Consider the following 15,411-nt stretch of genomic DNA (forward strand, 5'->3'; position numbering starts at 1 on the left):
TTTTCGATTCGGTCAATCGTAACCGACTTCAATAAAAAAAAACCAAAAAAAAAGTAAGAAATAGATAATATGTTTTATGTCTAAGTTGTCAAGGTAACGTTAATGTAGGTACTATATTGGTGTTCACTCTTGGTAACATAGGCCTATCAGAATGTCAAAACATCACTAAATTTCAAAGAAGCATCACAGTAACCTTCTAAATGGGTGATGAAGAAGCTGCTACTCTCGAAGGACAATTCTATGAATTTTCCAGAATGTTAGATAATAAACGCGACGGCACTACCATCACATTATATCGGTCTGATTTTTGGATGCGTCAAGCAAAGCTATTGGATGATAGAAAGCTTACGATGACTGATACTGGAATATTATTTAATAAATTTAGGTAAATATACGCTCTGTGGCATAATTTATCCTGTATTAAGTGTAAAAAGGGAATAAAATACGAAAAATATATTGAATTGATGCCATGCAAATATATTGAAATGCCCAGAATTCCAATTATGTATAATAATAATAAATGTTATTTCTATACAATATTTCATTTTTACGGGTTTGCATGATGCAGGGAGAGGTTGGTGCCTATAGTAGGACTTCAGAAATCCTGTGGCAACAGGTCTCCGTCCTTTCATCAAGGACAGAAAATATACAAAACATGACTTGATACTAGACTAAACTTAACTAATAAACAAAATAAAACCAAAGCATGCGTGGTTGTAGGTGTGCAAATGTGTGTAAGAGTGTTTGAATGAATCATGTGTAAATTTAATTTAGTGTTATACACACCACACCAATTAGTTTAACAGCAACAAATTTATTTACAGTAAGTCTGAATTAGACTGGGATGAGTGGAACCAGTTTTTAGATGAGGTTTGTGAATTAAAAGAATTTGACGAAGAAAAATGTCGTGAAACTCTGACCAATTGTGGGCTACCCGGTCAAACGCCAGTATTAGTGCCTCAATATAGAGATTTCTTTGCGACTTATAAACCCAAAGAAAAATTGCCGTTTTAATCTATATTATGCTATCTGCTTCTTTAAAGGAATTAAAGTTTTTTAAATTACACGGTTGTTTTCATCTTCAAATTAAATTTCTCTACTAGCGAATTGTATCGGCTATGCGTGGCTACTATAATTTTAGAAATGATCATTTTATTGAAAAAAACGACCATACCGACTACAATGGTTAATTTGACTTGTGAAATTTGAAAAAAAAAAAATCTTTTCGAAAAAATTACTCTTTTGCCTTCATGTCAAAGGCTTTCAAAATACTTGTATTTTGAAAGCCTAATCTTATTTAAATCACCTATTATACGTGAACGACGAAGACCTGGGCTTTACACAGCGCCGAAAATGAAATAATCACTCCAACAGTCGATAAAATGTAGTCATAAACAAACATACAAATATTTTTTATGTTTACGACATTTTCTAGCCGCACATTCACAACCATTATTGAAGTGCTTTATCAGAAGAATTAGTTATAGAAATGAGACAGACTATAAGACTACAGGTACGGTCTACATTATTTAATTTAGTTTTTTATGTCTTTCTTATAAATATTATTCTTCGCCGTTAGTTATATTTGTCATTATTAAGACAAGTGCGTAAAAAGATGACAGTAACAGAAGGTATACTCTTTCAGGTTCTGCTAGTAAATGTTCTTCTTTTAAAGACAATTATGTCACTGGAGATAGAGCGATTCGTGATAGAAGATAGGAGTGACCCGGCAGACCAGTTAAATTTTAAAAGAATTCTAGATATTATTTCTAGATCTAGGGAGACGCCGCAGACTTATCGAAGGATGGAGGAACGAGCTGAAAAAATTAAATTCTTGTACAATTTTCTCAGGACTAAACTTGGTACTAGTAGAATAAAAAAAATTCTTCGTAACCAAGGTGAAACAGCCAGTGTCCCTAAGATGGACTTGGAAGGATTAATCGAGAATGAACTTAAAAACGCACTGGCATTAAAATCGTCGGCACTCAATGACCGGCCAGTTCTCCAAAAAAGGGGAAGAAATGATTTTCTTGTGATGAAACCTGATGTTGTGGACCCATTTGTAACTGTGGTCCCAAACAATATTTATTATAATATTGAAAAGAAATGTGTCAATTGGTTAGATGATTGTAACCTTCAAGGTATAAGGTCGAGACTGCTTCAAAAAGTTAAATCTCCATTTAAATAAAACTTTTTTCCAAATATTGAGCTATGTACACGATAGCATGTGCTATACAAGTTTCAACACTAAATATTTATATATTAAAAAAGACATTGGTAAACCTTTAGGCCTCAAAGCATATTGTTATGATTATAGTACGATTATGAATAAGGATAAAATAAAACAATTTTCTACATATTCACAATATTTTTATTTATTGTTAGTTGCATTTATTCACTTACAATATAGGAAAAACATTTTACATGCAAGTATCATTAAAATAGGTATTTGCTTTATAATTCCACAAAATATTTGAAATCATTATCATTAATACAATGTATCCTTATTGGTTGTGCAAATTATTCACTTAGAAAGTCGTTCCTTAATAAAAGCACTTAAAATATGTACGCGGCCTAAAAATAAAGTAATCTATCAAATAAAAAAGCAAATTAAATGGCAGTGGTATAAAAAGCTAATGACGTTACTTTTGGCACATTACCCAATAGATCGATACTTTCAGAAAAACATAATGAAATTATAACTATGTGTATAAAAAAAATATAAAAAAGCCTGCCACAACTTTTAAATTAGAGTACAATACTTCCTTAACTACAACAATTAATTCTTATGGCACCAAAGACCCCCAAAGGGGGATATGTAACTTTAGATAACATACCTATAGATATAATATATACGCAATAACAAAGTCTACTCAAGAAAATATCTAGATTGATTTTTAACAAGGAAAAAAGCAATGATATTTTTATTTCAAATTGCATTTGTTTCTGAAAGTAACGAAACATAATTATTAACGCTTATTATATAATATTATCATCAATTGACATTTATAATGCTTGGAACTCGAATATTTATAGAGAGTTTTATTAAATAGTGTCCCATAAATAGATCTTATGAACTAAGCAGGTTTGTAATTCTGCTTTATCTGTAACAAAAACAATTATTTAACTTCACAACAGAAAATAAGTTTTGCTAAGTAAAGCTACCTATGGACCACGAACAAACCGTGAAATTCATTTGTTTTAGGTAACTTGAACGTGCGTGGGCTATTATACATACATAGTTCGAACAATATAAAATGCTGTGTTTTAAGGAAACAACTGAGATACTAAACAAATTATATAACATATTGTTATGTTATTATATGTATTCATCATATTCAAACCGCAGAAATATTATCGTATTATTTTTTTACTAAAAATAACAAAAACTCACATAATTATAATCGACTCGTATCTCGTATCGTAGACTCAGTAGTGAATCGCTTGGCTGAAAAAGAAATTCTCATGAAAATATTTTTTTTTAATGATTGGACAATTCACACCAATTGACCTAGTTGGGACTAGTGAAGCTGGTGAAGCTTGTGTTATGGGTACTAGGCAACGGATATACATACATATTATAGATAGATAGACATATTTAAACACCCAATACCTAAGCACAACACCAAATGCTCATCACATCGATGTTTGTCTCAGCCGGGGATCGAACCCGGAACCCATGGATTCGCAGTCAGTGGTACCACTAGACCACAAGCCGTCACAATTACTACTACTAGAATGTTTAACCATAATTTTAGCACCACAGCGATTAATTAATGTAGTTATTTCTTACATAGCGTAAACACAATTCAACAGAGCAGATTAGGAAGTGTATTTACAATTATTTTAATTTAATATAAATATTTTTAAATTGTGTTACGATTGGATAAATGTTCTTATGTATAAAGCCGAATTCCACTTTTGATTAAAAAATATACCCCATATAGGTCTAAAGTATTTTCAATTATACATTGCAAACTATGTATATTCAACTTAATCGTAATAAATACGTACCTTTTTAATAATCATTTATAATAAACTTAATGAGGCATAGTAAGGACGGAAATAGTAAGTGATAAAATTTGTAGCTAATTTGAGGAAGGGAGTTGAAATGGTATCCGCGTGGGGGGGATTCGAAAACTTCAATTTCTTCAAAAAAGGGATAAACGTCTGGGAACATAGAACTAATTAATCCAGGGTAGCGTGAAAAGGGGAAAAGAATTGGTTAGTACGAATATATGTAAGGGTTAGTGGTTTTATTAATATACAATTCTAAACAAATATACAAAGGTATCTAATTGAGTCAGTAAATTATATACGCAATAAGTTTTTTTTTTTTTTTTTTTTTAATTTTCTTTATTTTACAAAAAAAATATAATACAATAATAATAAGTTACATTTGAAAACCGCTGTGGTTTGTATTAATGTAACCATAGCAGTCTTGTTTAGGAGCGCGACAAATGCATATAAAAGTAGTTTTTTAATTTGCTGTTTATGTTGGTTGGCGTTAGGCAATCTAATATGTTATTTGGTAGACCATTTATTAGCCGCGGTAACAAATACCTCAACGTTCTCTCGCCATATACGTTGTTTGCTCTCAATGTACAGAGCCGAACTTGCGTTACCGCTCGGGTCTGAACGTCATGCTCCACTCGTTTTTTTATGTCATCTCGAAGAAAAAGTGACCCAATACTTACAATCTTTTCGAGAAAATATATCAGCTAAAGCTCACCATCGAAGGTTACACACGTGTGTGTTAGGGAACACTATTACAGGTAAGGTGTCCACAACAGCCAAATAAATTTGTATGGGAATAACATTAGCTTACGTTTGATCTTGTGACCATTCTCGTACAAAGACAGCCAGTCTATAGTAATTTATTTTAAATCGTCATTTTTTACAATTGGATTATATACCCGGGGGCCAGAGTCTAAAACTTAAACGTTGTCAGGCGTACTTGTCATACGGATTACATAGACCGATCATAAACAGACGAAAGTTCCTAATTTTTATTTGTTTTACACTCTAAGCCCGCTATTCTCTTTTAAATATTGGGTCACTTAAAATCTGTGCTAGAAACTAATTTCTTTTGCAATTTTTGAAAAATTTTATATAAGTTAAAATAGCTATAGCTTTAAATGAAACTTATTGGGAGGGTATACTGCAAATTACTATGAGGGTGTGCCGTATTCGTAACATTGTATTATATTTAATAATTTAAAAGGGTTTTATAATGATACATTATGAGCTCCGAAAAGTAAAATTACAAAATTAAATCTCTGTCCGATGATGAAGTGCGATTCGCAATGTAATATAATTAAGTTTTAATTTGATTTAATTGTCATTTTGTAAATGAGTATAAAGTTCTTTAAACTTTAAATTTGCTTGCTTACTCTTTGCATCGTTGTGTGTTTCTGCCAGCGACAGCGACCTTGCCCAACCGAAGCCCTCGCGTCTCACCAGTGAATTCTACTTGCTCTATGCAGCCAGTTAGACCTTGGTAATTGTCATATTCCGAACTCCAACTCTCAGGAATACCACCTAAGAAAAATAATTTTGTTGGTATCGGCGTCAAACAAGCGTAAACTTATAATATACTCAAAACAGTTTGGTCAAGAAGAAATAATAGAGCCAGCTGAAAGAAAATTTATTGTATTACCATTTTCATTCCTCTTACCTGATCTCAAAAATATGTTCATGGCGTTGAAACGCTCGCAGATATATAGTAGCAAAAGGCCTATCATCTAACTACTTTTGCCAATGTATGTGTTGCAAAGTATAGTTCAAATAAAAATAGTAATTGGATCTCTGCATAAGGCTACGACTAATATAATACCACCATCAAACATTTGATGGAAACCAAAGCAAGAATGTATCTTCCGCATAGGCCAAGTCAATTCACAACAATTTATTATTGATTTGTATAATCGCTTTCTTTAATAAAATTGGTTTTTTAACTTAATTACATATGTTCAAGTACAAACATAGTTGAGTATTCTCAAAAATTACAACTCCCCTATGTCAAATACGTTTTTGACATGTTGAAGTCATGGGGTATGTTCCGATATACACTGCGACCACTGTACAGAGTACCGTCAATTTAGTATACTGTGAAACCGTTTCTCTATAGCCAGCTATACTGGTTACAATTTAAAACGGAACGCAGTCCAGTATACTAGTCAGCTTCGTTTTTCGACACAGTTTTCAAATGAGTGCATCAAAGTTTTTCAATTCAACAAGAAAAACTATTATTGGAGTATTATCGCATTAAAAAAATCTATATTAATATTAACTGTCAATTGAATTAATACTACAAAGAAAGTAAGTTAGAATTTTAAATGTTTGTTATTAAACTGTAAGTTATGTCAGCCGTTAGGCATTCAAGTGGTTTTGATTGATCACGTGATCAAAGCACTGCGAGTACCTTACCTCGAAAACGCCAGTGCTCGCAGTAGAAGTATAGCGGGGATTTGTGACGTCATATATTTCCCTATGACGCTGCGGCTGTATACTGGCAGTCCATATCGGAACGAATTTTTGAACAGTGGGAGCACTATACAGTACTCGCAGTGTATATCGGAACATACCCATAGTTGTAGAGTTTAAATTTATTTTTTAATATTCATTTCAAATCTACTTACCAATATAAATATTCGAATCAGCGTTCATGACATTGGAGATACCATTGGTCGTTTTGGATTTAGAAACACCGTCCACTGTCAATTCAACGCTGTTATCAGGGTTGAGCTTGGCAATCACCTGAAACGATATCATGATTATACTATGGATTCTCTACACATCACATAGACAATATAGTTAAGACTTTCTAGATAAATCACCTTAGATAAAAACTTAGTCATTGTAAATACTAAAATTGTAAGAATTAGATAAAATAAATAATAAGTAATATGATTATTTATTGGTTATGACTGTTTTCTATATGTTTAACGGTTTAAAAAAAGTCATTAAATAGGTCTGCGACAACTTTTTGTCTTGGCTTTTGGCCTTAAACACTGATCAAATAATTTACTCTCTCTTGTGAGATTTTTTTGTAGTTATATTATTAATATAAAAAGCGTTATTATAAGATTTTTTAAAAATAATTAAACGTTAACGATTAATAATCCATCGTTTTACGTTTCATTCACTTACTGCGTGTCTCTCTCCATCGATTACAGTTACTTGATCAATAAGTATACTGTTCAGTCCACTGCCCGTATCCCATTCCATCTCCACAAGGCCTCTATTGACTAAAATATTTAAAAAAATACAATTACCTACTCTCAGAAAATATACAATATAGCAAACACATCAAAAGTAAAATTACTATATATTCTGTGCCTCAAAACTATTTGATTTGTGCTTTTAGCCAGTTGACATGTCGGTCTTACGTCATATTGAGGTATCCAGAATAGGGATGTGACATTCTGCATAAAAAATCGATTTTTTATTAATCGATTACTAAATAATCCATTTTTCTTAAAAAAATAATCGATTTTTTCCTAATTTTTGAATTAATTTCAAAATAAACACCCTAAATATTTTAATGGTTTTTTTTTAATTAAAAATAAACAATAGAATTTAGGAACACAAATTAACGTTTAAGAATAATCAAAATCGACATTAACTCTCTCGTAACTTTTCTCAAAATCTCGTTTTGATAGATTTTAGGTGAAATTTGATAAATGCTGAGTGTATGCCTTTTCAGTAGCACATTGCAGTATTTTTGTTGTCTTTTTAATTGTATGTAGTCTTGTGCTGCTGAGTAAATTGATTTTACTTTTAAATTATAGTGTTCCATTCAAATTTCAAACTTGAGTTTTTGTAAAATGAACTGGTTTTATCATCCTTTCGATGTTTTACAAAAAAACATCAATGCATCTAGTATATCACAATACATCTTCAAAGAATCGGATTCAATGTATCGCATTGTAAACATCATTGTATATCGAATATCCCTAATAGTTCGAGGTCCGGGTTATAAAAGACCAGGCATAATGTCGGGAGGTGGCAGATAAAAAATCGACTATGATTGATTTTCAATTATAAAAATCGCGTAAAAAAATCGATTTTAACTTTTTAAAAAATCGATTTTAATCGATTTTTTCACATCCCTAATCCAGAAGTTTGACAGGATCTTACGCTTACGACTACTTCTTATATTAGAGGCACGTATTATATATTAGCGTTAATTAGTTTGTCAAACTATACATTATTGTGGACGTCGTTTCATATTTCTTTTAATTTTAAAAAACATACCTATAGAATAAGAATTAGCGTCGAGATTAAGTGCTAAATACGACTTTTGTATGAATTCAATACGTTTATGACGTACGGGCGTCATACATGGTCTATTCGCACTAATCCCAATCAAAAGAAACGCACTATAGTTTCAACAATTTTTACCCGTGAACAATTTCAATTTCAACTTCAACAATTTCAATTTCTGCTTGTATAATTATATATATAATAAGACAAATATTGACAATTTTTAAATAAGTAATATAATTACTTTTTGTGGTTTCCTTTTAACTTACCCTTAATTAATATGTAGTCTCCTCCACTTCTAAGTTTAGCTTCCCGTTGGTACAGGAGGACTCCATCGTTCGTTGTGTGGAAAGCAAGTGCGATTGCTGCGGGTTCCAGTTCCAACTGATCGTATCTCAAATAACTGGCTGGTAGTTCTAAGTAACCGTTACCATTGAAGCCGACGCTTTGCAGGAGTTCTAATTCTGTAAACATTAATCGTTTGTTTAGGAAGTTTCTTCAGTAGCTTTGCATTTCCATGTTTCAGTGCATTAATTGTCATGTCATTGTCGTTTATAATAAAAGTCGTTTTTTTGCAAAGAAAGTGGTAAATTCAATTTGATTTATTATAAAAAAAAAACCGCACAATCAGCCATAGAAAAATAGGCATGCAAATTTTATGTTAGTTAACATAGTGACATAATAACGAGAACAGTTAATTTATTGATAATTGTTGTCAAAACTTATGGTCCAAATACTCTCCCACGCTAAAATGCACCTTGCCTTTAAAAATTAATTTAATTTATATTATATACTTAATACTTATGAATATCAGTAATTTACGGTTTCTAGTGAAAAGTGGCGTCTAAAAATAATAATAGAGTGCTACATCCTGCTGAGGCCTTACATTGCATGTAATTTTTTTTTACCTGTCTTCGAAATTTTTCGTAACCAATATTACACCATAAGCAAAAAAAACACTTACGCATTTGGCAACCTTGACCCGCGTATCCCAAGGGACAGTCACATGTATAATTCATTCGGGTTGAGAAATCGCTTTTACACGTCCCACCATTTTTGCACGGCAGAGCTGCGCAAGGGTTGTTCACGGGCTGTCTTTGAGAACTCAGAGGCACCCTGTACTCGCAGTATTGGCCGGAGAAGCCAGACGGACAAGTGCAGTACGCCGAGTCAGCGTTCAGACAATAGCCACCATTGCGACATTGAGAACATATGCTCTCAACCTGAAACAAGGTTAATAAAAATTTTGATCAGATTAACCGCGTCTAGTTGACTGGAGAGATGGAGAGAGATATGCAAATTGTAAAACAGTCCTGACTTTTAAGTGCACGTGCCGGTTTGACATGGTGTAAAGTGAGTGAAGAGAAAGAAAATAAGAGAAGAAGTTAAAATAAATAATTGATAATTAAACGGATTTTAATTCGGAATTATATGTGAAAAAAGTGCAGTAAAATATTATAAGCGGTTACATTTTATTACAGTATTTAGGGGCTTTAAGGACCTCTGAAAGCCCCCAAATAATGAATAGTTTTGACACGATAAGTCTCTTAGCGGTATCCGATTACTTTGTTAATATGTATATAAATTAATGAATGTATACTTATATTCAAGAAATATCTTATTTATTTCTCGAATAATAGTAATCTCGTAAGAATGGTTTTAAATGAAATAAAATATGAATATTAAATAATAAAAAAAAGTGTTAAAATATAGATTAAAAAAAATATAATTCTCACATCTGGTATGTCTCCACGATCGTAGTTGACGCATTCCTGAACATTTGCTGATTGAATTGACGAATTTATTAAGTTCAAGTCATCTCCTTGCAGTTTGACCTTTAAAAAATATTATTCACAACATTTGTCTAAAAAATCTACAAAATTAACAATTATGGTATCGTGAATGAACATTTAAATTAAATCAAAATTCGGATGCAGATGACATTATGACACAACATCAAAATAGTGTTAAAATATTTTTATAGTTACACTCACATCCTTGATGCATCCGCTAAAGCCCCCAACGACGCCAGTATTGTTGTTTAGAACGACAGAGTCATCAACGCCGCCCACGAACAATGGTGTTTCCAAGCTCAGATACTGTTGGGAAATGGAACATTTTATATAGAACCATCTTAGGTGCTATACTCAAGTTATCGTCTAGATGATTACAATGATTTTTATTGAAAAAGAATGTACCTATGTATAATTGTATACACAAAACTCGTATTCATATATAAATCTTCTATGTGTGTTTTTTTAATTAAACTCTTTAAAATCCAGCCGATTTTGATTAAATGTTTTCTTCAAGTGGATTCTAGAATGGTTTAGATTTAAAAATAGTTGTTTTTTTTGTATCAAAGACATGTGTACCGTGTACCACGTCCACTAGTTATTCTATAAAAAGGAAAGGAACCGGCCTCTCACTATGATAAGACGTGTTTTATGAAATCTAAACTGGTATCATAAAAAAATAAATCAAAAACTGGTGCTTCTTTTGGTTTTCTTTCACGAATATAAACGCGTATTGTTTTACGTGTAAATATACATCAAGCCTCGTTCATCATTATGAAGAAAAACTACTTAGGTAGCAGATGTCACAGTAAAATTAACAAACTTAAGTGGAAATTGACTTAAGGGCACATGGGAAGAGAATCAGAAAAGTTGAGCAAGAAACAGATATTTAAGGATGTTTGCCAGCTCATGGCAGAGAGTGGCATATTGCAGATAGAAATGGCGGGATTTGATGGAGGCCTTTGCCAGAAAGGGCAGATGAGATGATAAAATATAAACCTCTTTAACTGTAAAAGTATCTGAAATAAAAGGCTATTATTATATACAACCTATGAGTTATAGTATGTAATATCCATGTTCGGTTATATACATGAAATAAATAAAACACAATATTATATTTACTTTAAAATAATACATACCCTAGGTGATGTCAGCTTATGATTGTAGCTATGGATCATATCTACTGTCAACGAGACTAAATCCCCGCTTCTTATAATTTGAACTGATGTCCATGAGTTAGCTTGAAGGGTCTTGTTACTTGTCAGTACCACCGGGTCGGTATCTGAAAATAGTACATTTGCGGAATTTGGTAACGAGGAACTGTATTATTATTACAAACAGAAGACAAATATAAAGTTAGAGTATTGCATGCATCGGACAATTGTTTCACATAAATATTATAATGGGAAAGTCAAGTGGATAAGACCAATAATACAAATAATTGTAACATTGAAAGCAGATACAAGATTAAAAAAGATAAAAAGTGTCAATTCTTTGGGTCTCAGTATGGGATGATACTTGTGTCTACACACGCACACTTGGGGTATAATATCTCCTGCATACACAAGAAACACGTGGCGTTTCAAGCCCGGTTCTCGGCATCTTCCTATATATGTATATTGTTTTTAATAGGCAGGTAGGTGATCAGCCATCTGAGACACTCGCCTTCGACTTTTGAGTCTAAGGTCAGCACACACGACGCGGCCGTACTAGGAGAACATTATATTACAAATAAATAATATCTTACTGTCGCCAAGGTCGTATCTGAACTCCAAGTGTCCATCACGGACTGTGAGTGATGTGAATCCACCGTAGCCTCTAGGTGATTGTGCGCAGTACATTATAATACCATCAGTCACAGGTGGTTTTGGTTTGATCTTCATAGACATTTTGAGATAACGTGAAGTCTGAGGCGGTTTGATCGCTAAGAATGCGCTACCCGTAAATGCTGGATATTCGATATTTTGCCTAACGTCGCAACTGAAAATAAAAAATATTATATTTTATTTATGAAAGCTTTTGAGAACCAAAATCAAATATAATGAAAGCAAGATACATAGCATTTTAGTATACTTTATACAGCACTTCAACGCTTTAAAATTTATAATGACGAAATAATGTTGCTGGAAATTGCGGCCTCCTTTATTTTGGAACCTCATTTATGAGTAAATTAAAATACCTTTTTAATGAGTTGAGAGAATGAGAATGGTCTAGGACAAATTCGAGTCTCATTAAAAAACAGGACTCCTAAAAATGACGGCTTACTTTCTTCCAGCATAAGTGACAGGACATGCGCATCTATAGCCATCGGCGGTGTCCGTACATTTGCCTGGTCCACACAACCCTGGGCGGCAGGCTTCGCCGGTCTTGTCACAGTTTTGACCAGCAAAACCGCCAGGACAAAGGCATCTGTAGCCGCGTTCATTGCGTGCTTCCTGTTACGAAAAAAGTAATAATTTAAAAGTGTTTTCAGCATATAGTATTTTTAATATACAAATATGTTTTATATTTTTTCTGTATATATCTTCCTATATTTATAGCCGATATAAGAAAACAATTTTTTAAATATATATGTTTTCAACTCGTGGATAATGCCATCTAAGCGGGACTAGACCATTATTAATTTCCATGTTCCATAAAGATTTGGCGATATATAGCCCTAAGAGAGTAGATATTAAACCGGATATTGGGATTTTTACTTTCTTGGTTTTGAGTGTAAAGCTCACAACCTGTGCTAAAGTACATCCAAGTAAAATACTTTACGATTATTGACTCTTTCATACAAAGTAATATTTCACTTACAGCGCGAAAGAATGCTCAAAACTGATATCAAAAGAAATGGATCTAATAGCTACCTGACACACGCCGCTATTGAGGCATAGATTTGGTGTACAGGAGTCGCACTCGTAGACATTGTTTCTTTCTATGCTATCTGCCATTATATTCTTTTCTTCCTTGCCAAGTATCAACATGCTTACGCAACCTACGAATCTGAAAATTAAGGCAATTATTTATATCCTACAAAAATCGCATGCTTTCGGTTTTAAGGCACTATGGGAGCTATGGAGGAATACATTAATTGTTGACAAAAGTCAGTGCACCATTATTATACTTGGGATAAAGTACAATTTCTCTCAGTCGAGTTATTTTCTGTAGGAACATAAGGCTATAAATATTCGAATACCTTTATATCGTATAACTTAAAACATCGTAATTCATTTAGTCCGAGTGATTCTTACCCTGAAGTAGTTTCAAGTTCATATGGCCGTTGTTGTGGTGCATTACCAATGTATAATGGTGCATATAGATCCAAGGTCTGGTACTGAATTGATGATTCCGCTGAGAATGGTCCCGTGTTGTCCACATCCATGGTGACTATAAGATATAATATTATGTTGAAATAATCGAATAATAGATTAAAGCTATCAATGAATTATAGCTTTCATCGAGTAGTATTAAAATAAATTATAAATGCTGCTTTATTAGCGAATCCTTGAAAATTTAATATAAAAACATTTTAAGACACGTGTAAGATTGTATTCATACAAATACATTGTAAGTTTTTTTAGAACCTTGCTATAAAAGTATACCACTATTACTGAATTAATAAATAAATCTAGTTAAAGCGTTTCAAGCATAACGCTTAATTTAGCGTTTTTTTTTCTGTGACTTAAGTGGGATATTTAAATTACCTTTAGATCCACTTCGTCTGAGGCGAATTGTATGCCAAGCGTTAAGGGTAAGTGGCCTATCGCCCCTAGTCACTAAGGCATCAGCTGCATCAAACTTGAGGGTAAATTGTGGTACTCCATCGACTAATTGCAAGACCAAGTAGTGCCCTGTTCCGTCTTCTTTTTGACTGTTGTAGAGTATTATTCCGTTAGAATCTAAAACATATATTTTCATTAATAATTTGAAAATTCAGTGCGATCGAATTTGGGTAGATTTTTTAAAATATATTTTTATAACACGTCTGAATTTACTCCGCTAACATCACCGATTTATTCAATACCTTAACCTGATAAATGGTTGCTGTAAGGCACGCAAAACATCAAGTATTTCGATCTAAAATATTTGTCAAATGATAAATACAAAAAAAACTGTTTATTTACATTACGTTTAAGTTTATATACATTAAAGGCATATAAATGTACGATAAAAATAAATTATTTACCAAATCAATTATATGTATTTTTTTAAATGGAAGCGCTAAAATACAGCAAAGGATAACTGTCGAAAACTTTACACTAGAAAAAAAAATATGTAAAAGAAAAAGAACTGGAGAATAAAAGAAAATTACGGTGGATGTGTACAACTCCACCTATTTAAATTTGGAATGATGATTTGACGTCATCTATCACAATACTAATCATGTGTTGAAGTTGAATTATGATTAATGACATACCAGCAGGTTTGAAGGAGACCTCAATTTCAAACTGCATGTATGCATCCTTCAAGGTAGGTAGAGCCAGCCATCCATCGCCATTTAATTTGGGTACAATGCCAATGACGCGTAGAGTAGCTCTTGTCTTAACACTACCTACGTTGTTCCTCACATGACACACATAGGTCCCAGCATCGGCTTCAGTCACACTGTCTATGTGAAGGCTCCGCTAAAAATAAATTAAATTTTAAGCATACAATCTTAAAAACCCATTGTACAAGAGCGATATTTTCACTAAAGCATTGTCTATTGTCGTCATAAACATTTGAATTACTTTTTAGTCGGAACATGTGCTTTTATATACATAGATTATTATGATGGCTGTAAAAACGATTTCTTCAGTATTATCGAGGTAAATCACGTCAGTTAAATCTCAAAAAATTATAACTAAATCTAAACCACTTTTTGTTGTTTATTTTAAATTGACTTAGACGACTGATTTAATTTTTTTTTCTTTTCAATTACATGTTGTACTTTATATGTTTTTAACGCGTTAAAAATAAAAAGTTTGTTTGAAAGAGTGTAGAATTGGTAAGTTAATATCAAATGCATGTTTTATAATAGGTTCAGCGATTACACTAACTGACCACATTTACTTAATATAATAGTTGAAAACTCTCATTTATTACTCTTTATAGTCAGTTAGACTAGACAAAACAATTAGACCTGTTTATATTACCTCATTTAGCCCAACGCCGGCTGGTAGTGGTGAAAATTCACGTCCCCATGAAATAACTACGGGTTCTTGTAAATTGCTGGTGCATGGCAAGTCAATCGTATCACCCAAGCGTGCAGTGTACATGGTATCATCATCATTTATGGGGTATGGTTTTGAATCAGACACTGAAATATATTTAATACTATATTTAATGCTAGTTGAGCCGACGACCATTGGTTGCCATATAA

At 32.6% G+C, this 15,411-nt stretch overlaps 3 protein-coding genes across 17 annotated transcripts in view; 2 read left to right on the forward strand and 1 right to left on the reverse strand.

Moving 5' to 3' along the window:
• The first annotated feature begins 55 nt into the window (after positions 1-55).
• Positions 56-1,064, forward strand: LOC125062201 (tubulin polymerization-promoting protein homolog). The gene is made up of 2 exons (XM_047667948.1): positions 56-385; positions 825-1,064. The coding sequence occupies exons 1-2, from the start codon at positions 201-203 to the stop codon at positions 1,012-1,014; spliced, it is 375 nt and encodes a 124-aa protein (XP_047523904.1). The 5' UTR covers positions 56-200; the 3' UTR covers positions 1,015-1,064.
• Positions 1,065-1,329: 265 nt separating this feature from the next.
• On the forward strand, positions 1,330-2,344 carry LOC125062200. The gene is made up of 2 exons (XM_047667947.1): positions 1,330-1,513; positions 1,646-2,344. Exons 1-2 carry the CDS (start codon positions 1,490-1,492, stop codon positions 2,186-2,188), a joined length of 567 nt encoding a protein of 188 aa, XP_047523903.1. The 5' UTR covers positions 1,330-1,489; the 3' UTR covers positions 2,189-2,344.
• Positions 2,345-2,934: 590 nt separating this feature from the next.
• The window catches only part of LOC125062196 (basement membrane-specific heparan sulfate proteoglycan core protein), a 120,965-nt gene continuing 108,488 nt past the window's right edge, over positions 2,935-15,411 (reverse strand). For all 15 annotated transcript variants that reach the window (XM_047667944.1, XM_047667939.1, XM_047667938.1 and 12 more), the window contains 17 exons: positions 15,185-15,348; positions 14,467-14,674; positions 13,754-13,948; positions 13,301-13,436; positions 12,917-13,052; positions 12,327-12,496; positions 11,809-12,041; positions 11,201-11,343; positions 10,263-10,367; positions 10,005-10,103; positions 9,233-9,491; positions 8,538-8,732; positions 7,153-7,250; positions 6,642-6,759; positions 5,394-5,541; positions 3,395-3,448; positions 2,935-3,104 (listed from right to left, as the gene is read on the reverse strand). In XM_047667944.1, the coding sequence (XP_047523900.1) occupies positions 3,430-3,448; positions 5,394-5,541; positions 6,642-6,759; positions 7,153-7,250; positions 8,538-8,732; positions 9,233-9,491; positions 10,005-10,103; positions 10,263-10,367; positions 11,201-11,343; positions 11,809-12,041; positions 12,327-12,496; positions 12,917-13,052; positions 13,301-13,436; positions 13,754-13,948; positions 14,467-14,674; positions 15,185-15,348 (2,426 nt within the window). In that variant the 3' untranslated portion in view covers positions 2,935-3,104; positions 3,395-3,429. The remainder of the gene's footprint in view (positions 3,105-3,394; positions 3,449-5,393; positions 5,542-6,641; positions 6,760-7,152; positions 7,251-8,537; positions 8,733-9,232; positions 9,492-10,004; positions 10,104-10,262; positions 10,368-11,200; positions 11,344-11,808; positions 12,042-12,326; positions 12,497-12,916; positions 13,053-13,300; positions 13,437-13,753; positions 13,949-14,466; positions 14,675-15,184; positions 15,349-15,411) is intronic.

Source organism: Pieris napi, chromosome Z (genome assembly GCF_905475465.1).
Source record: "Pieris napi chromosome Z, ilPieNapi1.2, whole genome shotgun sequence".
Taxonomy (NCBI): Eukaryota; Metazoa; Arthropoda; class Insecta; order Lepidoptera; family Pieridae; genus Pieris; species Pieris napi.

Bases quoted from the DNA above. Each gene is read 5' to 3' on its own strand.
- LOC125062201 (XM_047667948.1), top strand. From the start codon at position 201: ATGGGTGATGAAGAAGCTGCTACTCTCGAAGGACAATTCTATGAATTT. The intron at 386-824 runs GTAAATATACGC...ATTTATTTACAG, and splicing joins ATATTATTTAATAAATTTAG to TAAGTCTGAATTAGACTGGG.
- LOC125062200 (XM_047667947.1), top strand. From the start codon at position 1,490: ATGAGACAGACTATAAGACTACAG. The intron at 1,514-1,645 runs GTACGGTCTACA...ATACTCTTTCAG, and splicing joins GACAGACTATAAGACTACAG to GTTCTGCTAGTAAATGTTCT.